This window comes from Phocoena phocoena, chromosome 7 (genome assembly GCF_963924675.1).
Source record: "Phocoena phocoena chromosome 7, mPhoPho1.1, whole genome shotgun sequence".
Taxonomy (NCBI): domain Eukaryota; kingdom Metazoa; phylum Chordata; class Mammalia; order Artiodactyla; family Phocoenidae; genus Phocoena; species Phocoena phocoena.
The window spans coordinates 112,536,007-112,563,771 of NC_089225.1; the positions used below are offsets into that span (position 1 = coordinate 112,536,007).

Below are 27,765 nucleotides of genomic sequence, written 5' to 3' on the forward strand. Positions count from 1 at the left end.
CGGGCCTGTGCGCGAGTCGAGGAGAGCCGGCCGGGTGGATGGAGGAGCAGCGGGCGCTCGTGGCCGCCAAGGATGGGGACCTGGCCACCCTGGAGCGGCTGCTGGAGGCGGGCGCCCTGGGACCGGGCGTCACCGACGCCCTGGGGGCTGGCCTGGTGCACCACGCCACCCGGGCCGGCCACCTGGCCTGCGTCAAGTTCCTGGTGCAGCGGGCCCAGCTACCCGGCAACCAGCGGGCCCATAACGGGGCCACACCGGTGCATGACGCCGCCGCCACCGGTAGCCTGGCCGAAATGTGCTGGCTGGTGCGCGAAGGGGGCTGCGGTCTGCAGGTGAGCCGAGCGGTCACGGTGGCCACGGGGGGACCCCTGTCCATGGGGATGGAGGGAGGCAGGAGCCGAGAGCCGGATCCGGAGCCCTCGGCCTCCCCTGGGCACCTCGGCCCTGGGCTGCTCCTCTCAGGGAGTCATCACGCGGGCCCCACAGCACAGTCCGTGGCGTCTGTCTCTGCCCAACATACCTCCGCCCCCAAAGTGAGCACCTCCTAAACGCCCTCGGGTCCCCCAGCGCCCAGCACAGAGTGGCCACCCTTGTTCTTCCTCCCCACGTCCCACCCAGGGGCGCCTGGCCTTGCCAGTGGCGATCTCACGGGGCCCTTATCAGGCCTGATCCGTGGGCCTGTTTCCGAAGGGTTTAGAAAAGGGTCCTTACGAAGAGAAGCAAGGTGGGCACTCGGGCTCGGGAGCTGTGGGCACCGGCCTGGACGCCCGGGGGCCCCGGTGGGTGACAGCACAGGTGCAGCTGTGGGGGGCAGTGGGACGAGAACCTTGATGTGAAGAGAAGAGTCTCAGGGCCCGCCTCTCCCTTCTCCTGCCGGCCCGGTGGGTGCTCCGTGTGGGGGTGAAGGACCACGGGAGGTCGGTGAGCCAGCTCTGACGGTGTAAGGACGTCCTCCCACAGGCCGGAGTCGGGGGGTGGGCATCACCGTGACCCGCTCGGTCCGGGACGGGGAGGACTCGGAGGTCACAGCCTGAGCGTCCCAACAGCCTCCAGGCCGCCGTCCTCATCCTCAGCGGCTTTTCGCACAACCCCGGGGGCGGGAGCGGGGCCACCCCTGTGCCTGGGAGAACGCGCAGGCCTGCCAGAGGCCCACGGTGGATAAGGTCCCCGGCAAGAGGACTCGGGGGCCGGCGGGTGGGCGCTCGGTGGGGGTGGGGCAGAGGCCCAGAGACGCCGCAGCCCTGGACACGGGGCAGGCCACCGGCCGGCGCGGGCGCAGCTGGGCGAGCGGAAGCCGCTCTGACTGCGAGCAGAGAAGGGGAGGGAGCTCGGATGCTCAGGATCAGGGACTTGGACCCAGAAGGCCTGGACTTGATCCTGGCCCTGCCGCCGACCTCTCAGTCCCAGAGACCTCCCTCCGCACGCCCCGCGACGGAGCACGCCGGACGGAGGGGCGGGGCGGAAGCTCTCCGCCGGGGTCCCGGGCGCTGTGGTGCCGGGCGGCTGGCCCTGGCCACACTGGTGCTGCCGGGCAGGGCTGGCTCCGGGCCCGCCGCCCGCTCACCGCCCCGTCCGTGCCTCCGTAGGACCGAGACTCCTCGGGCGTCTCCCCGCTGCACCTGGCCGCCCGCTTCGGACACCCGGTGCTGGTGGAGTGGCTGCTGCGAGAGGGCCACGCAGCCACGCTGGAGACGCTGGAGGGGGCCTTGCCGCTGCACCACGCCGCCGTCAGCGGGGACCTGACCTGCCTGAAGCTCCTGACGGCCGCCCACGGCAGGTGAGGAGCCGCAGCGCCGCCTGTTGGGCAGTCCGGGGGGTGCAGGTGCTGGGGAGGCCGCACCGAGGCGGCGGAGGAGGAGGGGCTGCCGCCTTGGAGGCGGGCCTTGGGGGAGGGAGTGCGGAGGGACAAGTCTGTGGCCGAGGCGCGGGCGGAGAGCGCTCGGGGTGAGGCTCGGAGGGGGCGGTGAGAACGGCGAGGAAGCTGCTACAGCAGTCAGAGCAGGAGGCGCTCTATATGCTCAGGCAGCTCCCGGCCCTGCCTGGGGGCGTCTCAGGGCCCGGCTTCCCCCGGCTGGGAATGTGGCCCCCTCAAGCCACACGAAGGGAGCAGAGGCTGTGCAGTGGACTTGGGGGCCCCTTCAGGTCGGCCTGGATTCTCCCTCCACACTGTCCTGTTCCTGACACTGTGAACCCCTGTCCCACCGCCTGGAGTTGGTGGATGGCGAGGCGGGGGCAGCGGGCAGCGGGACTCCCCTTCCCCATCGTGGGCACCGCTGTGGCCCTTGCGCCCCACAAAAGATAGCCTGGGCACACAACGGGCCATCTAGGGTGCCGTGCACGTGGCCTGCCCCCCACCGTCTGTTCTCAGGGCTACTGCCCTGGCTGGGGGTGGGACTCCGTGTCCGCCCCACACTGACCTGGCCTTTGTCCCCCGAACCCGCCTGCCTCTGTAACCACACGCCTTCTCCTCTGCGGGGCCTCTTGCCGGCCGGCTGACTGTCCTGGCCACCCCACGGTTGCTCCCGGATGAGGCCGGACAGCTCAGCTGTGGAACAGTGTTCCTGTCCCTGGGCCTCCCCATCCCGACCCCTCGGCAAAGGCCTTCGGGACTCACCTCTGCGGATCTTCCCCAGAGCGTCCACACCAGCTGCCCCGGGCCCGGCCGGCCACAGAGTGTCTCTTAGACCGGCAGTTTTAGAAGCAGTTTCTGTCGTTTGAAAAGTGGAAGATTTCACATTAAAGCACACACAAGCACACGGGAAGGTCCCCCGCCCCAGGGCCCACATTCCCACCGGCACCGACCACAGGACCTAGAGGTGAAGTCTTTGTCAACAGGGCGTGGGTCCGGTTTGGGGAGGGGCTGCCCTGGGGACCAAGAACTCTCCTGGGCCTGCAGCACCATAGAGGCAAAGCCGGATGCAGGAAATCTGACGACCCTGCCCCAGACCATCCACATGGGGGCCTGGAATTCGGATGCCAGGGCTGGGCACCACAGAAGGGCTACTGCCCTGCTCACTGGCCCCTTGTACGGAGCAGGCCCTCAGCTCTGGAGGTTCCCTGACCCGTCCACTGCAGGCCCTGCTGGGCTAGTCACCCCCTAAGAAGCGCCCTCTGCCGGCCAACCCCTGGCGGCGCTCACATCTTGATGGGGGTGGGGGTGGGGGAGGGGAAGCTGGATTCCGGCGGCCCGTGCCCACCTCACCCCCGCCCCGACCCCGTGCCCTTACGCCGTGCGCAACCTGTGCAACGCTACAGGTGGCCGGCTGGGCCCCTCACCTCAGCCGGGAAGTGGGGTGGCCGCAGCAGCTCAGCCAGGTGCCGGGACGCCCCTCCCCGATCTGGGGCCCTTGGCTGGAGCGGCTCCCCACGACCCCCGGGCCGAGCGCCCTCTGAACCCCGCCCTCCCCCACAGCGGCGTGAACCGGCGGACGCGCAGCGGCGCCTCCCCGCTCTACCTGGCCTGCCAGGAGGGCCACCTGCACCTGGCCCAGTTCCTGGTGAAGGACTGCGGCGCCGACGTACACCTGCGCGCCCTCGACGGCATGAGCGCCCTGCACGCCGCCGCTGCCCGCGGCCACTACTCGCTCGTCGTCTGGCTGGTAAGGGGCCGCCAGGGGCGTGGGCAGGGGAGGGCCGGGAAGGCTGGCACCTCGCCTGCAGAACCGCCTTCGAGCGAGTGGCGCCCGGCTGGGGTGGGCGCGGCACACCCAAACTGGGTCTCAGTTTGCCCGCAGGAAGTCCGAGGACCCACACGGTGGTTGGGGGAGCAGATGGGCCGGCCCATGGCTCAGAGCACCCACATGCCAGGCCCAGTCTCGGCCCCGGGATGCAGCCCGGAGCCCACAGCTTTGACTGGAGGTGGCTGCGGACTGAAAGTCAGCCCCTGCAGGACCGTGGGCGTGTGCAGGGCCCCCTGGGGGCTCTCCTGCCCCTCCCCCAGGAGTCATCAGGGTCGGTGGCGCCCAGCTGCTCTGTCTCTGGCACAGGCAGTGCCTGGCCCTGGCCATTTGGAGCCCAGGGCCAGAGCCCTCCCCTCTTGCCCGCTGGACCCATGGAAGGGTCACCCAGACCTCTTTCCAGAAGGACCACAGAGTGACCCAGCTTGGGGAGGATGCCTTCTGCCAACACTTCTTCCAGGGCTGAGGACTTCCTGGCTCCACCACCAAATACCTGGCCTGGTGGGGTGTCTGGGAGCTCTGAGGGTCCATTACAGAGAACCGGCCAAGTCTCAGAGTGGAGAGGTCTCTCTGGGGAGGGGCAGAACTGAGGCTGGGCAAGAGGTGGCTGGGCAGGGGGTGGTTCCTGGAGGAGCGGGGGCCCAGCTCAGTCACAGTTGGGAGAGCCCGTGGGGTGGCGTGAGGCGGAAAGGCAGACCAAGGCCCCGGGAGGAACTGGGCTCTTTCCTGGAGCACTGGGGAGCCGCTGAAGGGCTTGCGAGCTGGGAGCGCCAGGGTCTGCTGGCATCTCTGAAGGTCACGCAGGTCACTGGTGGAGAAGGGAGAGCCCTTCCTCACTCAGAACCTCCCTCCCTTCGCATGGGGCCTGCTTTTCCAGCCCTCCCTCCAGCAGGCCAGCCTCCCTGCCCCAGGGCCTTTGCACGTGCTGCACCCTCTGCCTGGTGACAGCTCCCCAGGTGTGCCTCCCCCCCACTGCATCCCCTGTCCACCTGTTTAGGATGGCAGCCACCTGGCCCAGCTCCCCGTCCTGCTCTCCTGCTGTCTGTCCTGCACCAACATTGATAAACGTTGTGTTTGACTTTATCTTGGTGGTTGTCTGTTCCCACCCAGGCTGTAAGTTCCAGCAGCTCCAGGAAGCAGTGGCACAGCCCTGCTGCTGCGTTCCTTGTGCCTGGCACATAGTAAGGGCTCCAGAGATGTTTGATGAGTGAGTGAAGGAGGGAAGGAATCTGGCCTCCAGCCACTCGCCTTGGCCTCAGAGGCCGCCAGCAGTTGCCTCCAGCCTCCCTTCGCTGCTGGATCTCCCAGGCTGGCCTCAGCCCCTCAGGCGGCCGCACCTTCGTACAGGCTGCGTCCCCTCCCGGGCCCCCTTGCTGCAGCCCCTCCTACACGGCCAGCTCCTCTCGCAGAAGAAAGCTCTGCGGCTTCTGCTGCACTAACTTTCCTGTCTTCAGCCCCGCCTGGGCCGCTGGGTGGAGTTGTCCTTATGTCCCCTCACTGTAGTTCAGATCTTGGCCTCCCAGAAACGTGCCTGTCCCTCGCCCTGCGGGAGCCTGAGTCCTGGTCATCTCTGGCCGCAGGGCCACAAACACAGCAGGTGCTCAGCACATGGTGTGGGAGTGAGCTAGTGGGCTGTGCAGGGCGAGGAGAAGCAGCTCGGAGCAGCGGGGGTGCCCAGGAGCAGGGGGAGGGTGGGCAGGAGGGAAGAATGTCCACCGAGCCCCATGGAGCCCCACAGGGGCTCATCCCGCGAGAAACAGCTGGGGCCACGGGGTCCCAGGGCCAGAAAGGCTTTTCCGGATGTGACTCCCCAGCCCTGCCTCCTGCAGGGTGGACCGAGAGGGGAGGGGGCGGCGTCCAGCCTGGCTCACCCACTCAGTGCTGGGCGCCCCCTCCCTTCGGGGAGCTGGCCGAGGGGAGGGTCTCTCTTCCCGGCTCACTGGCCTTTTTCTAACAGACACGTTTGGCTGTTGAATCAGCCAGCGTTTGGCTGCAGTGACCAGTGCACTAAACCACTGAAAGGTTGTCCCTCCCACGTAGAGGCCGTTGACACTGGGTCACATCTCTGCTGTCCTCCCGGCCTCTCCCTCATGGTGAGAGTTGGCCGCATTCAAGGCAGGAAGAGGGAGAAAAGGGGGTGACGCCACATCCACCAGCCCCTCCTATCAGGAAGGCAAAAGAAGAGCCCCTTACGTCTCACTGTCACATGGCTGCCCCGGTGCACGCAGTCCATTGCGTGCCCACGGGCCTGGCCGGGTGCCGCGGACCAGAGCCCACTGGTGCCCTCACAGAGGGGCAACTGAGGGCCCGTGAGGAGGGCCGGCCGGAAGTCACTCCTGTGGCAGCCAGCAGGACGGGGCCCAAGCCACAGGGTGACCAGGCTTGGGTCCACCATGAGGAAGGCTGCTCAGGACCCGCCTCCCAGCACCCCTGCATCTTCGTGCTGGAGACGTGATAGGGTACAAACAGGCCTGGTGCCAGGATGTCCTTTCTCTCCCTCCCTCCCTCCCTTCATCAGCAAACATCTGCTTACTGTCCCTTAGGTGCCGCCCAAAGGCATTTCTTTATTTGATATGTGAAACCAGCCCCTGGGGGTGTTCAGCTTATGGTCAGGGCTGGGGCAGATTTGGGGACCATGGAGTCTCCCGGCAATATCACCGAGCTCACTTCCTCCCATGCTGCCCGGGACGCGCCAAGAGGAGCCAGCTCTGTCCCAGGGCTTCCTGCCCCGAGGTAGGAGTGGTCACCCCCGTCCAGCCTCAGCTGGCCCATCCCCCCTCCTCGTCCCTCAGGTCACCTTCACGGACATCGGCCTGACGGCGCGGGATAACGAGGGGGCCACCGTCCTCCACTTTGCCGCTCGAGGCGGCCACACGCCCATTCTAGACCGGCTCCTGCTGATGGGCGCCCCCATCATGAGAGACTCCTGGGGTGGGACCCCTCTCCATGACGCAGCGGAGAACGGGCAAATGGAGGTGAGGCAGGGGACGGGGGAGGATGCACGGTGGGGCTGGGGGGCCTCCGAGAGCCAGCAGTCCTGGAAGGCTTCCTATGAATAAGTCATTTAACCCTCACCACAGCCCTGTAGAATAGATGTTATTAGTCCCCTTTTACAGACAGGTAAACTGAGGCTCAGAGGGCCAGTCACTTGCCCAGGATCCAGACTCTGATCCATCGGGGAACAAAATCCGTGCTCTCGGCCCCTCCCTTCGCACAGAGACTCCCCAGGTTCCCGCTCAGGGAGTGGTCTTCCTGCCGGTCCTCCCCGGAGGGCCTTTTAGCTGCTGGCCCCCTGATGTGAGCAGCCTAGGAGCAGAGTCCTGGCGGGTTCGCTATGATCCAGATGGACCTTGGGGGCTCCTGTGGCCCAGTTCCCAGGAAACAGCATCCAGAAATCCAGAGTAGGCAGGGATGGTGTTCAAATATTCACGGCCCAACGCTGGGAATAGACCTGGCCATCAGCCACTGGCCCCACACTGGCATCACCTGCCCACTGACCCCCTGTAAAGGCAGGGCTGTATCTGAGGGGAGCGCACAGGCTGACTCTTCCACTGCCCCACCCAGCAGGGCTCCGAAGTGAGTCAGCTCATCCCATGCCGGCTGCCGGGCTTTCCCACAGCGCCCGGGGATGCCTGCTGCATCTGCTGTCGTGAGCAACGTGCTCCTGGCCCAGGAAAGGCCAGTCCAGGGGGAGGGCTTTACTGAGGTGCAACCGGGTATCCCATTTGGGCCTACATTCTGAACAGCTGTTTCCAGCTGGAACCCAAAGTGTCCCTGGGGCCCAGCCTGAGCAGCGTTGTGTAAAAGCAGCACAGGGCGGCCACCAAGAGTCACGGGAAGGCACAGGGTCCTTTTGAAGAATCAGAAAGAGACCCAATCCAGCTCATGGCAGCGCTGCTGAAATTGTCTGCCTCTGACTCTCAGGAGTCCTGGGGCCCCTCCTGCTCTCCACCCTCCACCCTCCACTCCTCCACCCTCCACCCCTCCACCCCTCCACCCTCCACCCCTCCACCCCTCCACCCTTCCACCCCTCCACCCCTCCACCCCTCCACACCAGCACCCCTCCACCCCACCACCCTTCCACCCCTCCACCCCTCCACCCCACCACCCCTCCACCCTCTACCCCTCCACCCCACCACCCCTCCACCCTCCACCCCTCCACCCCTCCAACCCTCTACCCCTCCACCCCTCCACCCCTCTACCCCTCCACCCCTCCACCCCACCACCCCTCCACCCCTCCACCCTCCACCCCTCTACCCCTCCACCCCTCCACCCTCCACCCTCCACCCCTCCACCCCTCCACCCCTCCACCCTCCACCCTCCACCCGTCCACCCCTCCACCCCTCCACCCTCCACCCCTCCACCCCTCCACCCTCCACCCCTCCACCCCTCCACCCCTCCACCCTCCACCCTCCACCCGTCCACCCCTCCACCCCTCCACCCTCCACCCCTCCACCCCTCCACCCCTCCACCCCTCCACTCCTCCACCCCTCCACCCCACCACCCCTCCACCCTCCACCCCTCCACCCCTCCACCCCACCACCCCTCCACCCCTCCACCCCTCCACCCCTCCACCCCACCACCCCTCCACCCCTCCACCCCTCCACCCCTCCACCCCTCCACCCTCCACCCCTCCACCCCTCCACCCCTCCACTCCTCCACCCTCCACCCCAGCACCCCTCCACCCCTCCACCCCACCACCCCTCCACCCGTCCACCCCTCCACCCCTCCACCGTCCACCCCTCCACCCCTCCACCCCTCCACCGTCCACCCCTCCACCCCTCCACCCCTCCACCCCTCCACTCCTCCACCCCTCCACCCCACCACCCCTCCACCCTCCACCCCTCCACCCCTCCACCCCTCCACCCCTCCACCCCACCACCCCACCACCCCTCCACCCTCCACCCCTCCACCCCTCCACCCCTCCACCCTCCACCCTCCACCCGTCCACCCGTCCACCCCTCCACCCTCCACCCCTCCACCCCTCCACCCCTCCACCCCTCCACCCTCCACCCCAGCACCCCTCCACCCCTCCACCCTCCACCCCACCACCCCTCCACCCCTCCACCCCTCCACCCCAGCACCCCTGCACCCCTGCACCCCTCTACCCCTCCACCCTCCATCCCTCCACCCCTCCACCCCACCACCCCTCCACCCCTCCACCCCACCACCCTTCCACCCCTCCACCCCTCCACCCTCCACCCCTCCACCCCTCCACCCCTCCACCCCAGCACCCCTGCACCCCTCTACCCCTCCACCCTCCATCCCTCCACCCATCCACCCCACCACCCCTCCACCCCTCCACCCCTCCACCCCTCCACCCCTCCACCCCACCACCCCTCCACCCCTCCACCCCTCCACCCCAGCCCCCCTCCTCTCACCCCTGCAAGCCACCACTCAGCCCTCCCTGGCTCAATGCCCCCAATCCGCCCCTATCTAGAGGGAGGGGAAGGGCAGGTGTGAAGGGCAGGCATGAACCTCAGTCCGGGCCAGGCCAGTCCTCAGAGAAGAGGAAGAGCCTACAGTTACCCCTACAGTCATCCCTTTTGTCCTGGACACGAGAGAAGAAGCTGAGCAGATGACAGGGTGGGAGGCGAGGAGGGCGATCCCCGCAGGCGGTTGGTGGCCTGAGGAGCCCTGAGCCGTTGCAGCGAGGCTCAGGCAGCCGCCCGTCTCCCAGCCTCCGGCTCCGTAATCGGAAGGGTGGCTGGAGCAGCGCTCTAAAAACTCTATTTTTAAACAGCATCATCTTTTTCAAGTGAAATAGTCTTATCTGGTGAGAAGCTCACCAGATAAGCCAAGAGACCACCACCTCCTCACCCTCCCTTAATACGAAAATAAAATAGCTCAGGCCTCAAGGCTGAGAACTGCTTTCCTTTTCAATCTGTTATGAAAACTCTAAACACACAAGAGCAGAGCCTCCTGCCTCAGCTCATTGGCCTCTCTTGGCCACTCCCTCCACCCCACTATTATTTAACAGCAAGTCAGAGAAGGCACATCTTTTTATCCATAAATACTTCAGTGGACTTCTCCAGGAGACGAAGACTCCCTTTGTTTCTTATCACAGCCTCAAACCATTATCACGCATAAAAATAATTCATGATCATTTCTTTTATTTATTTATTTTTAGACTACTTTTTAAAATTAATTAAATTTTTGGGCCTGCGTTGGGTCTTCGTTGCTGCGCACGGGCTTTCTCTAGTTGCAGCGAGCGGGGAATATTCTTCGTTGCGGTGCACGGGCTTCTCACTGCGGTGGCTTCTCTTGTTGTGGAGCACGGGCTCTAGGCACGTGGGCTTCAGTAGTTGCAGCATGTGGGCTCAGTAGTTGTGGCTCGCGGGCTCTAGAGCGCAGGGCCAGTAGTTGTGGCGCACGGGCTTAGTTGCTCCGTGGCATGTGAGATCTTCCCGGACCAGGGCTCGAACCCGTGTCCCCTGCATTGGCAGGCGGATTCCTAACCACTGTGCCACCAGGGAAGCCCCCAATAATTTCTTAATATCATCTAATATCCGGTCTGTCTAGTAGCCATCTAATATCCATTTCCCTGCTTGTGCTGTAATCAGGAGCGAAGCAAAGTCTACACATTATTGATTTGTCTCTTGGGTCTTAATCTGTTAGCAATTCCAGAAATATATTCATCCAGGAAATACAGGATAATGCTTCATTCCCACCCCACGCCACACCCCATTTTAAAATAAATTCTATTTTATTTTATTTTTATTATTATTTTGCGGTACACGGGCCTCTCACTGTTGTGGCCTCTGCCGTTGCAGAGCACAGGCTCCGGACGTGCAGGCTCAGTGGCCATGGCTCACGGGCCTAGCCGCTCTGCGGCATGTGGGATCTTCCCGGACTGGGGCACGAACCCGTGTCCCCTGCATCGGCAGGCAGACTCTCAACCACTGCGCCACCAGGGAAGCCCCAATAAATTCTATTTTAGAATAATTTGGAAGAGTTTTAGATTTGTAGAAATATTGAGACACTAGTACAGACAGTTCTCAGAGTTCACATCCATTTCCCCCTATTATTAACAATTTACATTAGCATGGTACGTTTGTCACAATTAATGTACCAAAATTGATACAATATTACTAACCGAAGTCCATACTTCATTCAGGTTTCCTTACTTTTCACCTGATGTACTTTTCCTGTTCCAGGATCCCTTCCATGACACCACATGACATTTCATCATCTTGTCTCCTTAGGCTCCCCCGAGCTGTGACAGTTCCCCCCCTACCCTTTAAAAACAAAACTTCAGAATAATGAGCTGGTGCCCTAGCACCCCCAGTGGGGGATGATGATAGTTTAGTATGTGTTTTGTTTTGCTGTATCTCAGTCTTTCTTATGTCACAAATTACGCTGATTACTTGGTTTTTAATTGAGTAAAAAATACATAACATAAAATCGACCATCTTAACCATTTCTAAGTGTGCAGGGCAGAAGTGTAAATATATGCACATTGTTGTACAACACATCTCCAGGACTTTTATCTTGCAAAACGGAAAGTCTGTACCCATTAAGCAACAACTCCCCATCCCCACTTCCCCAGCCCCTGACAACCACCATTCTCCTTTCTGTCTCTATGAGTTGGATTACTCTAGGGACCTCATACAAGTGGAATCATACAGTATTTATCTTTTTGTGACTGCCTTATTTCACTTAGCATAATGTCCTCAAGGTTCATTCATGTTGTGGCATGTATGAGGCTTTCTTTCTTTTATAAGGCTGAATAATATTCCACGGTATGTTACACCACGTTATCTTTATCCGTTCATCCGTCAGTGGACATTTGGGTTCCACCTTTGGGCTATTGTGAATGATGCTGCAATGAACGTGGGTGTGCAACTATCTCTTCAAGACCTTGCTTTCTACTCTGATCGCTCTTTCAAATGTTAAACCAACCTTGCATTCTTGGAGTACACTCAATTTGGTCATGAAAAACGATCCCTTTTATACATCGGTGAATTTAATTTGCTAACATTTTGCTTAGGATTTTTTTTTTTTTTTTTTTTTTTTTTTTTTGCGGTACGCGGGCCTCTCGCTGTTGTGGCCTCTCCCGCTGCGGAGCACAGGCTCCGGACACGCAGGCTCAGCGGCCATGGCTCACGGGCCCAGCCGCTCCGCGGCACGTGGGACCTTCCCGGACCGGGGCACGAACCCGTGACCCCTGCATTGGCAGGCGGACTCCAAACCTCTGCGCCACCAGGGAAGCCCTGCTTAGGATTTTAAGTGTGGTAGATAGCACTAGTGTAATGGCTCTCAAAGGTGGCCCCACACTACAACTCTCCAGAACAGGTTTAAAATATTCTAACACCTACCCCAGCACTCCTGATTTAATTGGTCCTAGGGAGCCCACGTATCAGGACTTCTTAAAGCTCGCCGGGTGACTCTAATATATGTCAAATTTGAGAACCATGTATGTGAATAGCGTTAGCTGAGCTAATCTAGAAAGAATTCATAGAGATGGTCGTTCTTTTCTTTTTGAGTTACTGACACAGAGTTTATTGGAAGACGGTCATTCTTAAAGCAGTGAATGTCGGAAGGAGTAGGGTTTCTAGCAAGGGAGAGAGGGTTATAGGCGCTCAGGGTGCTAGGACAGAGTGGAGAGTAGAAGCTGGGGCTTGTAGTGAGAGGTCAGTGGTGGAAGACCTTGAACTAGTTTTAATATTGTGTAAGGAGCCATTTGGGAGCTGCTGTGGGATCCCGAGAAGAGGGCATATGATTTCCTTGCTGTTTGGAGGAGGGCTCGCTGTGGACCGGGAAGTTGCCATAAGATGGGGTGTGGTCTGGGGCTTTGCTGACGAGGTTGAAGAGGAAACAGCAGAAGACAGGTGTAAACGAGGTCCCTTCAAGGTTTAGATACGCAGTTAAAACTCATTGGTAGTTCTCTACCTAGCTCAACATTGCTGCTAATTCAAGAGAGAATTTTTACTGAGCATTGTGAGTCCCCAAAAAGGCGTTCCGAGCAGACGATTGCCTCTGTCGACTTTCTGTGCTGGCTAATTTTTTAGAGTCTTTAATGGTCAACGATTCATGTCCACGCTTTCCTTCATGCAGACACTCATTGAACAAAGAGTTATGGAGCACTTGCTTAGTATGTGACCAAGGATTCGAGAACCAGAGAATATCTGCCGTAGATGAGTGGTCGGTTTGGGAAATTTCAGGGCTGTTTCTGTTGTTACAACGATTGGGGTGCTCTTGTGGGGGAGGCCGGGTAGCCCGCTACTCCAGAACAGTCCTGCACAGTGAGGAAGGGTCTTGTGCCCCAAGCAAGTTCCCAATGAATCGGACAGGTATGTAGGTAGAAAACCTGTTCATAGTTATCTGAGCTTCGAACCTAACTCAAGTACATGTAATTATCTAAGTTTAGAACCTAAATTCAAATATACGTACACATACACCAATGTTTCTTCATAGTTTTAATATACATAAGAGTTTTCCAAGAATGGTCCGACTGTATAGATTGAGGGAAGATAGACTTTTGTTTTATTTAGCACTTTACCAAAACTTATTCACTATTTGAGCAAATGACATCACCAATGGCAATGCTGAACCTGACGTTTGCGTCTCCAGCTGTCTGATTTTTAACCGTGAATTTGCAATGATTCCACATGTTAAAGGATAATTTTTAAAAGTGCTGGTAATCGTGACTTTCATTCAACTATAAAATGAGCCTGTGTCAAACATTTTTATTTAATTCATTAATTAATGAGGAAACCAGTAATTCAAAGTGATAGTATCTTTTCAAATTAGAGTTTTCATTTTTCCGGATATATGCCCAGGAATGGGATTGCTGGGTCATATGGTAGTTCTATTTGTAGTTTTTTAAGGAACCCTCCATACTTCTCCATAGTGGCTGTATCAGTTTACATTCCCACCAACAGTGCAGGAGGGTTCCCTTTTCTCCACACCCTCTCCAGCATTTGTTGTTTGTAGACTTTTTGATGATGGCCATTCTGACCAGTGTGAGGTGATTGTGGTTTTCATCTGCATTCCTCTAATAATTAGTGGTGTTGAGCATCTTTGCATGTGCCTGTTGCCCATCTGTGTGTCTTCTTTGGAGAAATGGCTATTTAGGTCTTCTGCCCGTTTTTTTTTTTTTTTTTTTGGTTGCGCCAGGTCTTAGTTGCAGCAGGTGGTCTCCTTAGTTGCGGCTGGAGGGCTCCTTAGTTGTGGCATGTGAACTCTTAGTTGCAGTATGTGGGATCTAGTTCCCCGACCAGATATCGAACCCGGGCCCCCTGCATTGGGAGTGCAGAGTCTTAACCACTGTGCCACCAAGGAAGTCCCTTCTGCCCATTTTTTGATTGGGTTGTTTATGATGTTGAGTTGTATGAGCTATTTTGGATATTAACCCCTTATCAGTCACATTGTTTGCAAGTATTTTCTCCCATTCCATAGGTTGTCTTTTCATTTTGTTGATGGTTTAAAATCTGTGCTGCTTTTTAGAATTTACAATTCCACGCCTAGATTTTCAAGCTTGGTTTTTACTTCCTTGAAAGCAGTGAGCACAGCTGTGTTACAGTCTGCTGTTTCTCAGGACTTTGTGGGTCTGTTTCTTTGTGTGTTGGGTCCCCTGGTTCTCGTTTCTGGTATCTTATTTCCTTGTGCTGCTGGTTTTGTTTGAGTCGATGCAGCACATCATTATTTAGGGCCTTAGGTGACATCTTACTTGCTTCTGGCTGACAGGCACACGTGGACCATATTAGTCCACAATCCGGCTTGAGATTCCTGGAGCACCTGCGTGACGGGAAGCAGAGGGCGGGCTGGCTCCTGCTTCACCTTTTCTCTGAGGGCGGAGGCCCAGCAGGCGGTGGACCCTGAGCTGTTGCTGGTCTCCCTAGTCTCGTGAGCCTGTGACACAGCTGCTCTGGTTACAGCCATTTCTTCTGCGTCAGCCTGCTCTTAGGGCGAAAGCTGTTCTGAGTGGTGGGCTTATCCCTCGGGATTTTCCTTGTGTCCTGAGCTTGGTCTGACAAGTCCTCACTTCCTTGTTGCCTGTCTGATGCTCTAGGAAGGTGCCTTTCACAGTTAGTCCATTTTTTACGTTGACTCTGGAGAGTGGATTGGTGGTACCTGCCTGGTTCTCTACTCCTTGACACGGATCCGTCTGCCCACCTGTTTTTGCCGCTGGCACGGCTACCTCACGGATTTCCAGACCTAACTCTTGGTCATCTGTAACCACCCACCCTCTGCTCACAGATGGATCACCATCGTTTGCCAGCAGTCATCGCCGTCATTCGGGGGGGAAAGTTCTCTCCTCCCCCCTCCCTCCCCCGGGCTGCCGTCCCCGCCCATCTGGGGCCGGGCCTGACACTCCGGTGGCCCCTGCTCCACTCCGCTTCCGCTGTGACACCGCCCCCCCCCACGCTCTGGACGCACAGCCGGCTCCTGCAGCGCCCTGTATCCTCCCCCCGCCCCCACCCCGCCACAGCCTCCTTCACAAAGGTCCCTTCACAGACCCGGATCTCCTCTCGCTTTGCTCTCCTCCATCCTCCCCTCTCCTCCCAGCTTCTGGGCCTCCAGGCCTTCCTCTCCTCCCAGCTCCCATCACATGAGCCCAGAGGACCAGTCAGGAGGGAGACAAGGGGGCCCAGGCCCGGCTTGAGCGAGGAGGGAGCATGCGTGTGGCTGGTGGAGCCGTGAGCTCAGACATAGAGACACAGAGGGTGAGGGTGGGAGCCCCCAGAGCTCGCCTAGGCTTGGGGCCAAGAAGAGGGCCTCATCGAGTGCCAGGCCTGACCGGAGGCCAAGGAGTGGGCAGGGTGAGGTGGGCAGGGCACAGGCCCAGAGTCCTGGGGTGGAGCCACGTTGTTTAGCCTCCTGCACCCCGGTTTCCTCGTGTGAAAATGACACACGCCTCCAAAGTTCGCTGTAAAAATGGAAACCGGCTCCGTATCTGAACCCGAGGCAAGGGTTACAAGTGCAAAGTCGGGGTCAGGCTGCCTGGCTAGGATCCGGCTGGGTCGCTGACTGACCAGCTGGGCCCTTGGTGAGCTCCTGAGCGCGAGCGCCTGGGGTTCCCACCCGGGACAGGGGCATGCCAGTGCCCGCGGGCAGGGCGGCCTGGGTCCGGGCACGGGTTCAGGCCGTGCCCCTGACTGAACGGCCTCGGTGCCCCAGCTCGGGGCTGGGTGGGGGGGCCGGCGGTGCGGCCACGGGTGCGCCCTCCCCGCAGTGCTGCCAGACCCTGCTCTCCCACCGCGTGGACCCCGCCCTGCGGGACGAGGACGGCTACACGGCCGCAGACCTGGCGGAGTACCACGGCCACCGCGACTGCGCCCAGTACCTCCGCGACAGCACCCGGCCGGTAAGCTTCGCGGTCCCGCCCCCCCACCCCCCACCCCGGGCCGGGTGACAGACCCCTGCCGCGCTGACGGCCGGGTAGCTGGGGAGCCGTCTGCGTACGCAGTGTCACTGTCACGTGAAAGGGCCTGGCCGCGCCTGAGCCGGTGCTGGGCTGTGGCTGGACCTCGGCCGAGGTCTGCCCTCCACCTGGGCCACAGCAACCACACTTAGGACCTGGGATCCATGCTTCCGGCCAGGGCTGCTGTTGGGTGACGCTGTGTCAGGCTGAAGACACCCCGGGGGTGGGAGCAGGGCCCTGGGCCCTGGGTGAGGTGAGCCAGTGAGGCAGGCCAGCCCCGTGCAGCCCGGAAGAGGAGAGTCTCGTCCCGCCCTCCCACCTGGGCACGTGACCTCGCCGGGCCTCGGTCCGCAAGGGCAAAGGCCTCGTGGGTCCCAGCCCCCAGCACGTGACGGGCCACGCGTGTGCCGAATAAGTGGAGCGGTGGGCAGGCGGGCGAGCGAGTGGACAGGGGAGGGAGGCCGGGCGGGTGTGTGGTGGGGAAGCGTATGGGCCAGTGCCCTCCCGCCCGGCCTCCACCCCCGACTGCAGGCCCCGGGCGGCAAATATAGATCGCGCCGCAGTTTTCTGTAGCGGCCACCCCTTCGGAAGGCGTCCCCGGGATCGCCTGGCCCTGCCTTCAGGTGAGAGCACCGAGGCCCAGAGGGGCGAGGTGCCCCCCACGCCGGGTCTCACCCACGGCTGCTGTGCCTCCTTTCCCTCGGGGCGCCCCCCGGAGCATCCGTGACCAGCTGAGGCTGAGCCAGCGGCCCCGGCCCCGGGCCAGTGGCATGGTCCTCACCCGACCACCACTGAGAGCCTCTTGTCTCCACTGCCTGAAAGCCCCACCCAGGAGGCCTTGGGTCAAAGGACAGGGGTGCTTCGGGGCACACGAGTTGGGAGTCCTGGTTTGTCCTGGTGTCGTAGTTTCAGAAACAGGACTATACTCACTGCTTGGAGTAATCAACGTACGGATTATTCACTAACGCTTCGATTGGCTATTGTATGATAAGGGCTGTCGTTCTGGCTTGGGTTCCAGAAGTTGCGGGAACTCAGTGGGTTCCTGGTGTAGCGGACAGAGCTCTGCAGTCCACCGGCCAGGGATGCCCTGGCCGCCTGGGCCCCCCAGCCTCTGTGTGGGCCCTGGGGCCGGCCTGGAGGTGGGGTGGGCAGCTGCTCAGCTGCCAGGGAGCAGGTGCCGCCTGGCCTCTGGCTGGGGTCCCCTGCTTGTCCCCAGCCCACACGGCGGTGCCCACGGCTGAGCCTTCTGTCCAAGCAGGGTCTCTGCCCCCTGCTCTCCATCCCCAGGTCCTGGCACATCTGCCAGCCCGTCCTGGCCACTGTGCCCAGCTCTCCTAGGGGTTGGAGGCTCTGGGCGCTCTCCTGAGCCCCCAGGGTTTTGGGGACCAGCCCATGTCAGGCGTCCTGCGGTTTCGCCTGGTCCTGGTGGCCTCCTTGGTGTCGCCACAGGATACAAGGCAGCATCCCCTCCGCTCAGGACTCCCCAAGCCGGCCTGGCCTGTCTGTGTAGCCTCCCCTCCCGGCCTTCCGGCCCGCGGTGTCCAGCCCGTCCACGTGCCCCGCCTGCGGTGGTGGAGAGTGGGCAGGCTGGGCCACCTCCCTGAGATCCACTGCGTCCGGAGCTGGCTGGAGTCGCTCCCCGCCAGCCCCCGCCTCACCGGCAGTCTCGGCCCCGCGGGCGGCAGGCTGTCAGCTGTGCGCCTGATGCAGTATTGATGGAAACACGATATCCAGAGGTCGCCCGCGTGGCCTCTCCCTGTGTCGGGCTCAGAGGAGGTGCTGAAAGCCATCTTTTTCCTCTCCACACGGCCGCCTGCCTCTGCCCCCAGGGAGCCGTGGGTCCCGAGAGGCAGCCTTGGGGGGCACGGCTGGACGGGGAACGGAGACCTGCCCTGTGGGAGGCGCCCCCTTCCTGGGAGGCTTCGCAGGGCCTGGGTTCACCCGCTGCCCATTGCGGGGCCTCCGCGAGGCTCAGGAAGGCCAGGCCCTGCCTCGACCACACCACCTCGACCTTGACCAAGCCTTGCCCCCCCCTGGGCCTGGGGTACCCCTCTGCGCAGTGAGGGCTTGGGCCTCTCTGACCCCCAAGGAGTGGGCTGGGCAGCTGGGCTCCTGGCTGCAGGGCCAGGTTAGAGTGAGACGCTGGACGGCAGCAACAGTGAGGAGTAGCGGCCCAGGACGGGGAGCCTAGCCCTTCAGCTTGCCCCCAGCCCGGCACTCAGCGCTCACCGGAGCTGGAGTGAGTCTTCCCGGCCGGGTGGCACCCCCAGTTCTGAGCGTCTGTGAGCCTTGATGTTCTCATCTGTATAATGTAACTCAGGAGCCTTGCTGGCTGGTAGACGTGTGCCTTGAGCACACAGCGGGTGCCAATTTCCCTCCCCTGGTCCAGAAGGGCCCTAGGACCCCTTCCTTCTACAGATGGGGAAACTGAGGCCCAGAGAGGGCAAGGGACTCCCCTGGGCAGTCTCCTCCCCCAGGGAGGGGCGGGGCCTGGCCGCGCAGCCAGTAACCGAATCTCAGCCGTCGCCCATCTGTGGGCCATGATTTTCTCGGCCCGGGTGGCATTACAGGCCTGTAACCCGGCTCGCCGCAGCTGTCCTCGATATATAATGCATGGCAGGCATGGCGCTGCTCAAATCTCATCAAAAACACAGAAAAGGAGACACCAGGCCGTGGGAAGGGCACCAGCCCAGGGCCAGCTGACCGCCAACCTTAGGGCAACAGCCCCCTTCGGGGGCAGCACACGCCCAGCTGTCAGAATCCCAAATGTCGGGACCCAACATCTGCCACTCCCTCGGGTCCTCGTAGATTCGGTTAGCGTCCAGGGCCTGAATGAGGGACACGGGGATGTGGATACTCCTGTCACCTGGGAAACAGCACAGCCGACCCCCGTCCCCGCTGAAATTCAGAGATCATCAAGATACCGTGCTAACAACAGCAAAGAGGTCTGAGTGCCACGTGTGCCAGGCCCCGCCAGGGGCTCTCAGTAACCCCTTCACTTCCCAGCAAAGGCAGAGAAACTCAGGCCTGGGGGACACTGAGTGACTCCGCAAGGCTTCTCCTTGGTGAGGGTTGGAGCAGACTTCAGCCTCAGGCACCAGGTGGCATGAGGTCTCCCAGGCTGTGGGTACTGTACTGGCGCCAAGTCCATCCCCCTGGGCCCTGGACCAACTTCCTGCCTCTTCCATCTTCCCCGGAATGACAGGGCCCCAGCCACCCCAGCTGAGCCCTTCACTCTGCAGGGACTGGGAAGCCCTTGCCCCTCAGCCCGAGAGCAGATTCAATTGCGGGGAGGGGCTGCGGGCTCCCAGGCAGGGGCAGGGAGCAGCGGGGAGTGCCGCAGCCTCACAGCCCTGTCCTGGTTGTGCAGGGGCCCGGGCCGACCTGGGACTCAGCCCTGCTCTGCCCATCAGACTGTCAGCGCCAGCCGTGGGGTCTGGGGTCTGACTCAACCCTGCATAAAGTTCCTAAGCCAACTGGCTCCTGCCTTACGGACGCTGGAAGAAGACAGGGGATTCCTAGGTCGGAGACACACGGCAGGGAGAAAGCGTCGTGTTTTGTCGAATCCCCTCCCGCCTCCAAGTCCCAGTGTGACCGATATGGGCCCACATGGCTGCTGCGCGCACACACTTGTGTCACAGGCGGGGACCCCTGAGCCCGGGAAGGCCCGTGTTCTGTAGCAGTCGGCGAGCAGCCCGCTCTTCCTTTTGGGTCCCTCCCGTGCAAAGGCAGCCCAGAGGAAGAGCCGGGTGAAGCGCAGCCAGGGCTTTGCATCCTCGGTAGGGGCGCAAGAGACCCCACCCGCCTGCCTCTTCCTCCACTGCTGATGCCCCTGGATGAAAGGAGCAGCGATTCGAGGGGCTCTCAGTCCTGGAAGGAGCAAAGAGGGGGGTCTCAAGTAAGATTCTGGTCTAGCTCTGCCCCGTCCCAGCTGTGGGCCCTTGAGAAAGCCCCTTGCCTCTCTGAGTCTTGGTTTCCCCGTCTGTGCCTGGAGGGCTGTACTGCGGGAGTCATCTGGGTGGTCCCTTCTTGCGTGACCAGGGATCTCAGGTCTCCCCCACCTCTCCCGAGGGTCCGCTCCCCCGGCCCCTGCGCTGCGGAGGGTTAAGGCACGGTGGTAAGGGATCCCACACCCAGCCCAAGCCCGCCGGGCCACCTGACACCTCAGCCTTCAAATATTAATGCGACACCTCCAGCTTCTGGGGGCGGCAGCTGCGACAGCCCCCGACGGTCCAGGACAGCCACAGCTTCCTGTGCTCACAGCCCAGCACCTGCTTCTGAAGGTCCTCCCGGCTGGGGCCTGGCGGACACTCCCCGCCCTGTCGGACCAGGGCTCCTGGGCTCTCGGCACAGATTCCTGCAGAGTGAGGTATGAGGTGCAGGGCGGTGGCAGATAAGGGGTCGGGCTGTGTTCCCCTCCCCGTGGGTCCGCCTGGCCGAGGGTCCTGGATGGGAATGCGACTGAGGTGCCCGAGGCAGTGGCTGCAGAGCCGGGGATTCTTCTGACGGGAATCCCCCAGGCTGGGGAGGCCACCTAATGCCTGTGCCTCCTTGCCCGCGGGAGGGACAGGGCCCACCTACAGGTGAGCCAGGGGACACTCAGCGTGGCCGGGGGACTTGGCCCTGCAGCTCCAGCTACATCACGTGCAGGGCTCAGTGCAAAATGAAAACGTGGGCTTCTTGTTAACAACTGATTAAGAACTTCAAGACAGAGACTGGAGAACCTTCCACAGAGCTGCAGCGACACCGGCGCCAAACCACGTGTCCCGCCTGGGGGCGGTGGGCTGGAACCAGCCCCTCTGCCCTGCCTGGCAGCCCTGAGGCCACCTTCCGCCGCACCTACCCACTGGAGGGAGCAGGGCGAGGAGCTTTGGTCTGACAGCCAGTGGTGGGTGCCCAGAGAGACCGCTGTGAGTGGCCCTCCCTGCTGGGGACCCGAGCTGGGGTGGCCATGTGCTCTCAGGCATCCAGGCGACACTGGCTCAGCCGGGAGCCACGTCATCTGAAAGACGGCCGGCCAGCCTTTTGACGTTCAGCTTTAAACCAAAAGGCAGCAAGCCCGGCTCTGGAGTCCTTGGAGGACAGCTCAGCGTCCTCCCGGAGAACTTCTCTGCCGCCTGGGGAGGGACGCACCACCTGCGGCCTCACAGCAGCCTGCGTGCTCCAGTCTCGACTCTTGGCTCCCATTGGTCAGATGCAAAAGCTGAGACCTTGCAGGCCTCAGCTGGGGGGGATGCAGGGGGCAGTGGCACCTCCAGGTCGAGGATTCTTTCCGGCCCCCCACCAGTCAGCGCTTGGGGGCAGGGGAGATGGTCAAGGCCAGGTCTGTGCCTCACCCCAGACCCGGGGCAGACATGGGGTTGAAATGCGGGTGCCCCTGCAGCCCCAGACTGGGGCTGATGGATCTCCCTGACCCCAGGCTGCCGGGGACCAATGTTGGTGGTCTCTGTCTCCGGGTGGCCCTTGGGAGAGTGGCCTAGACGCTGCATGGTGGGTCCTGGGCACAGCGCCTCTGCTCTGAGGCGCGGTCACACGGCCGCACTGTTTACGGGGCTGAGAAGAGTTGCGAGTTCGTTGTGGTTTCCCCTATGCCCAGGGCTGAGAGAGGGGGCAGGTCCAGGCAGTGTGTCTCAGCAGTCAGGACAGTCAGGGAGGGTGTGTGTGCAAGTGTGTACGTGTCTCTTGTAAGGCCAAGGAGTGGTGAGTGAGCACGAGGGGGACACCAGACCCTGACCCAGAGCCCAGAGCCGCCGAGTTAAGCTGCCTCCACGGGGAGCCGGGCCTTGAGATGAGGGGTTCACCTAGGGGTGGCAGCTCTCAGACAAGTGCGTGGGTATGTTTGGGGAGCGCCGCTCACCAGTGTGGAGGGGTGGACAGAACCTCTAGGGGCGCTGCCCCTCACTCCCGCAAACTTACCTCTCCGAGCTCCGTTCAGATGCACAGCCCCAGCCCCAGGGAGACCGGGCCAGGGCTAGCCCGCTGGATGCCTCCCACCCCTACCTGGGAGCCCAAGTCGAGGCCCACCTGGGCCTCCCAGTGACCAGGCCTGTCTGCCCCCAGGTGCCACTCCTGATGGCGCCCCCGCCGCCGCCGCCGTTCCCCCCTCCTCCGCTGTCGGCTGCAAGGCACTCCCTGGAGGATGGAAGAAGAGGGGGCCCAGGTGTCGGGGATCCCACTGGTGCGTACACGTCTCCAGGGAGGACTGGCCTGGGCTGTGGGTGCTGGGAGTGGGCCTTTCTGGCCTCACCTCCGAGGTCCTTCGAAGGGGCCGGGGGGAGGTGGGGAGCAGAAGCCTCGGCAGCTGGGCACGCAGAACACTGAGGACAGGGCCAGGACCACCCCTTCCCGTGAGCCAGCACCCCAGCTCTTCCAGGATTCCTTTATTGTCCTGTTGCCTTTTTCAAGTGAGGACAAACTCCATAACCACAATTAAACAGCCTCCTGCGCAGCCCTCGGGCGTCTCTCTGTGAGCCCTGAAGCCCCCGCGGCCTGACTCTCCTGCCGCTGAGATCTCGGGCAGCCTCCTCCCTTCTCTGGGCCTCAGCCTGTGCAGAGGGAAATCAGAGGCTGTGTCTGAAGGGGCCTCCGAGTCCGCTGCTGTTCCCTGAGATTCCAGCAGGGGGCGGGGGAGCGGTCACCACCCGTTAGGGAACCGTGACAGCACTTATGAAAATGAAACGGCAATGGAATAGCGTGAAAAATGTCAGCAGGCCCCATGTGCAGGGAAGGTCAGCGTGCTTCATGGAATGGGCTGTAGTTATACAGTCACACGTAGGGGTGCGTGCGTGCGTGTGTGCGTGTGTGTGTTTAGTGGAGGGAAGAGCGGTGAAAGGACAGGATTGTGGTCTGATGGGGCTGCATTAGATCCCCAGACCATGGAACCCTATGCCCTTTCTAGCTCCTTCTAGGCTGCAGGAGAGGCTGGGAAGGGGGGGACGGGCCATGGGATGGGATGAGTTGGGTAGAATGCAGGCTCCCCAACCGGCAGGGCTTGGAGGGGGCTCCAAGGACACCTCTGGAATGCCAGGGATGAATGAGTTTGCCCAGGTCCCAGGGCACTTGGCAGGGAGCTGCTTGGGCCTTTGGCTCCAAGTCCAGTGGTCCTTCAGGAAGGCCGGTCCTGCCCCAGGTCCGGGGTCCTCTGCTCCCCATCCCCTGACCTCTCTGACTCCAGCTGCCCCTTCCTTCCAGTGGCAGCATCTCTCAGCCCAGCCTGGCCCGGCCAGCCTGACCAGCCTCTTCCAAGGGAGCACGTGACCCGCACAGCACCCCCGAGGGTCACCACCGGTGCCACAGCCGTCCCTATGGTGAGAACCCCCGCCGTATCCCTGTCTCCCAAGGCACCCCAGCCAAAGCCCGGCTGGCTTCTCACCGTGTTCTCCTATGTGGGCCCCAGCCAGGTCACTCCTGGGGCAGCCAGGCCCTTTCCTCCCGGAGGCCCCTGGGGTGACTGGCTGGCATCTGAGGAGATGGTGATTCCGAGGCCAGAAGCAACCTGTCTCCCCATCATAGTAGACGAGGGACACTTCTCTGATTCCAGGGGGGTCCAGTGGCCCAAGCCCCTCATCCTGACAGATGCTGCTGTCACGGTGCAGGGAAGCATCAGTCCATGGGAAAGGTGGGCCTGGCGCCCACTGCTCTCCTCCTCGGGGGGCTCCCAGCGGCCCACTCCTTCTCTTTCTGGGCACCAGCCCCTTTTAAATCCAGCCACCCTTTCCCTGAATGGGTCTTGGGAACTCTCAGCCCCTGAGATGCTCTTTTTGAGTTTGGGAAGTGCTGCATCGTGCTGCCCCCTTGTAGAGTCACAGTGCACACAGCACATTAAAGGCTCTGACAAGTCCTGCAGTCCAGAATTGGCCCCCAAACTTGTCTATGCAACTGTTCCCCAAACGAGTTTGCCCATCCACATGGCGCGCCCTGGGCGGTATCTCTGATTGCCTCTCTCAGCCAGCAAGCCTCCCAACACGTGCCTGGGTCCCACAGGGCACAGCGGGGTCCCTGCCCTCAGAAGACTCACACTTAGGCTGGGGGTGCCGTCAGTGGTCAGCTCCCCTGCCCTACCTGGTCAGCCTCCACCGCCCCTCCTCCCTCAGCTGCGCTTGCCCAGGGCGGTCCTCCCCTCCGCTCCCTGCCGGGCCAGAGGCCCACAGGGGCCTTGAACGACCTGCCTGTCCACACAGGTGACGGAGACGGCAGCGGGGGGCGCCCCGGACAGCCTGGTCGCGCTGCAGCTGGATGGGCTGCCCGCGGGCGACCTCGACGGGCTGGTGCCCACGCGGGATGAGCGCGGCCGGCCCATCCCCGAGTGGAAGCGGCAGGTGATGGTGCGGAAGCTGCAGGCTCGCCTGGGCGCAGCTCCAGCGCCAGAGGTCCAGGTGGGGCCCGGCGGGGACGAGGGTGGGGGCGGGGCCTGAAAGGGGGCGGAGCCCGGCTTGGAGGGCAGGGCCGGATGGGGTGAGGGGCGTGGCGTTGTGGGAGGTGGGCGGGGCCCGGGTGGGACGAGAGCGTAGAGGGCGGAGGCGGGAGCAGGAGGCTTTGTACTGGCTGGTGGAAGTGGAAGGTGGGGTCCCTGAGCACACACCTCGAGCATGCAGTGAATGAGGCCTGGTGGGCAGAGGTGAGGTCGGAGAGGGGTCAGGCAGATATCACCTTGGCGGGAACCGCTGCGAATCTGAGCAGGGAAGGGCTGTGATCTGACTTGGATTTCAACAGCCTCCCTCTGGCTACCATGTGGACCGTTGTTGTAGAGTCTTATCCTGGAGGGATACAATTTTGTCTGAATGATGTATTCTGCACCCTTGGTCTAGAGCTGCCCTGTCAATACAATAATGCCAGCCATATGTGGCTATTTAAATGAATTAAAATGAAATAAAAATAACCCCCCTGCCCCTCAGCTGCATTAGCCACATTTCACTTCCGTAGCCCCAGGTGGCTAATGGCCACAGCAGGTTTCGGCATGCCATCCCCTCATCTCAGAAGTGTTGGGTGGCGCTGGTCTAATGGCCCAGCCTGTCCTCGAAGTCCGCGATGGACACCCGTGGGGTTGGGGGTGGAGCCAGGCAGGAGTGGGTGGGGCCTCCTGCCACAGCCGGGAAGCCCTTTGGAATCTGACCCTGGGGCAGGGCCAAGGGTATGCGGAAGAACTCCGGGAAACAGGAAGGACAGACTGAGGGGGGAGGGATCGGCCCAGTCACAGCCTGGCCGCAGCAGGCTGTGGGTTCCTGTGCCCGACCCTTGTGGGCCGGACGCTGCCCAGGACAGCAGCTCCCCCCACCCCTGCAGCACCTGCTCCCCTCCCCGGGCCTCCTGGGACAAGGAATCAGAACTTACTTGTGCAGAGTGCCACCTGGCACCAGGCAATCCCGGGCCTCTTGGCAACCAGCTGGCAACTCAGTCCCCTCACCTGTGCAATGGGGCGGATGCAGGGCCTCCATCAGGGGTCTCGGAGAAGTAATCAGGTGGGCACAGAGCCGCACCCAGAGGGAGCCCAGCTCGGAGGCTCTCTGTGTCGGTCTCCCCTGCAAACTGTGAGCGCTGGGGGCACAGCTGTATCCTGGTGCCAGGGGAAGCCCCGAGGGGTGGTGTTTTGGGTGAAGTTGGCCACGTGCTACAAGAACTGAGAGCAGAGCTGTTGAGGCCGCCCATCCTTAGGGCTGCCGTCCAACCGCAGAAGACTCTGTGGAGGGATTGGGGGGCTCTGAGGAGAGAGAGTCTTTGAAATCAACATTGAGGAGTTGAGGAGGACATGCGGGTGGCAGAGCAGAGGCACCCTTACCCCTTCTGAGGGGAAGACTGGGCCCTCCAGGGTGGGTGACTGCCCTGAGCCTCAGACTCGGGAACGGGGCTGGCCGCTCACCTCGTTTGCCCTCAGAGTCCAGGCAGTGGCCAGCGGGTGTCCAGGGGCTGGGCTGGGGTTCCCAGGGGAGCTTGTGTCCAGCAGGAACTCGCCATGTGGGCCGTGGCCCCGCTGAGCTGCCCTCCCTGTGCCCAGGACGACGGCGGGAGCACGGGCGCCACGGAGCAGGCGGCCTGGCGGTACTCGCAGACTCACCAGGCCATCCTGGGCCCCTTCGGGGAGCTGCTGACCGAGGACGACCTGGTGTACCTGGAGAAGCAGATCGCAGACCTGCAGCTGCGGCGCCGCTGCCAGGAGTACGAGAGCGAGCTGGGCCGGCTGGCGGCCGAGCTGCAGGCCCTGCTGCCTGCGCCCCTGGTCAGCGTCACTGTCAACAGCCACTTCCTGCCCCGCGCGCCCGGGCTGGAGGGCGAGGAAGGCCCCAGCCCCGAGGTCGAGCCCGAGGGCTCCGGGGGGGCTTCGCAGGCCACACCCGGCGCGCAGCCCCTGCCCTTCTGGTGCAGCCACGTCGCCCGGCTGGTGCGCAGCTTGTCGCTGCTGCTGAAGGGCGTGAACGGGCTGGTGCAAGGCGAGGAGAGGCCCCCGCTGGAGGCCCCCAGGGAGGCCCCAGCCAGCCCTCCGAGGAGCGAGGCCCAGCGCGAGATCCAGGAGTGTGGGGTGTCGGTGCGGACACTTCGTGGCAACTTCGAGTCAGCCCCCGGCCGGCCCTGCACCCCGAGCCCTGGCCCCTGTGAGCTGGGGCCCCAGCCGGGGCCGTGCCTGAGAGGCTGCTGGCCCTCCCCCTTGCAGCCCCGCGGCGGCCCGATCGGAGGGGAGCCGGGGCCGGGCGACGCGGAGGAGGCCAGCGACTCGGGCATCAGCTGCGAGGAGGCCCCGTCGGAGGCGGGAGCCGTGCCCGGCCCTGACCTGGCCAGCCTTCGCAAGGAGCGCATCGTCATGCTCTTCCTCAGCCACTGGAAGAAGTCGGCCTACACGCCGGCCCTGAAGACGGTGGCCTGCAGGACCCTGGAGGCCCGGCGCGTGCAGCCGCGGCGGCGGGAGGCGGCCGGGGGCCCTCAGCTGCCCTCCCCACCGTCCAGCGAGAGCCCGCGGCTGGGCCACCTGTGGCAGCAGCGCACCATCATCGCCCACCTGCTGGGCAACTGGAAGTCCATCCTGGCCCACGTGCCCGCCCGGCAGCTGCGGCGGCTGAGCCGGCGGCCCCACGGCCCCCTGTCCCCCGAGCAGTTCCTGCCCCACGTGGACGGGGCGCCAGTGCCCTACGGCAGCCTCACGCTGGACCTCTTCATGCTGGGCTACTTCCAGCTCCTGGAGTGTGACCTGTCGGCTGAGGAGCGCAAAATGCGTCACCTGCTCTGCTTCGAGGTCTTCGAGCACCTGGGCGCCCACGGCTGGGAGGCCGCGCGCGCCTTCCACAAGGCCGTGACGGACGAGGTGGCTGCCGGCCGCCGTGCCTGGACCGACGGCTTCGAGGACATCAAAGCCCGCTTTTTCGGCTCCAGCCGCAGTCACCCCTGGGGCGCAGAGCCCGGCCGCAAGTCGGGCCTGACCCCGCTCCGGCCCCTGCCCCATGCCGGCCCCAGCGGCGGCCCCGGGCCCGCGGCACAGAGGCTGGGGTGCGGCCCCCAGCGGGGCAGCTTCAACAGCGAGGACATCTGTGGCTACATCGACCGGAGCTTCGCCTTCTGGAAGGAGAAAGAAGCCGAGATGTTCAGCTTCGGGGAGTGAGATGGGCTGGCAGCCTGCCTTCCTACCACGGGGCTTCCGGTGTGGTTTTGGTCCTCTCGTCTCTTCTCCTTTCGCCCACCTGGTGCCCAGGTGAGCCTCGAGGGCAGGCCGGCGGATCCTCGGCGTGCTAGTTGCCA

General features: G+C 62.4%; 1 protein-coding gene across 1 annotated transcript; it reads left to right on the forward strand.

Moving 5' to 3' along the window:
- The first annotated feature begins 38 nt into the window (after positions 1-38).
- On the forward strand, positions 39-27,628 carry ESPNL (espin like). The gene is made up of 9 exons (XM_065880929.1): positions 39-332; positions 1,587-1,777; positions 3,413-3,599; positions 6,470-6,652; positions 15,856-15,987; positions 22,105-22,222; positions 23,242-23,351; positions 24,225-24,419; positions 26,036-27,628. The coding sequence occupies exons 1-9, from the start codon at positions 39-41 to the stop codon at positions 27,626-27,628; spliced, it is 3,003 nt and encodes a 1,000-aa protein (XP_065737001.1).
- Positions 27,629-27,765: the final 137 nt, after the last annotated feature.

Coding starts and splice junctions, on each gene's coding strand:
- ESPNL (XM_065880929.1), top strand. CDS start 39: ATGGAGGAGCAGCGGGCGCTCGTGGCCGCCAAGGATGGGGACCTGGCC. Junction 3,600..6,469: donor ACTCGCTCGTCGTCTGGCTG/GTAAGGGGCCGC, acceptor CTCGTCCCTCAG/GTCACCTTCACGGACATCGG. Junction 22,223..23,241: donor AGGTGTCGGGGATCCCACTG/GTGCGTACACGT, acceptor TTCCAGTGGCAG/CATCTCTCAGCCCAGCCTGG.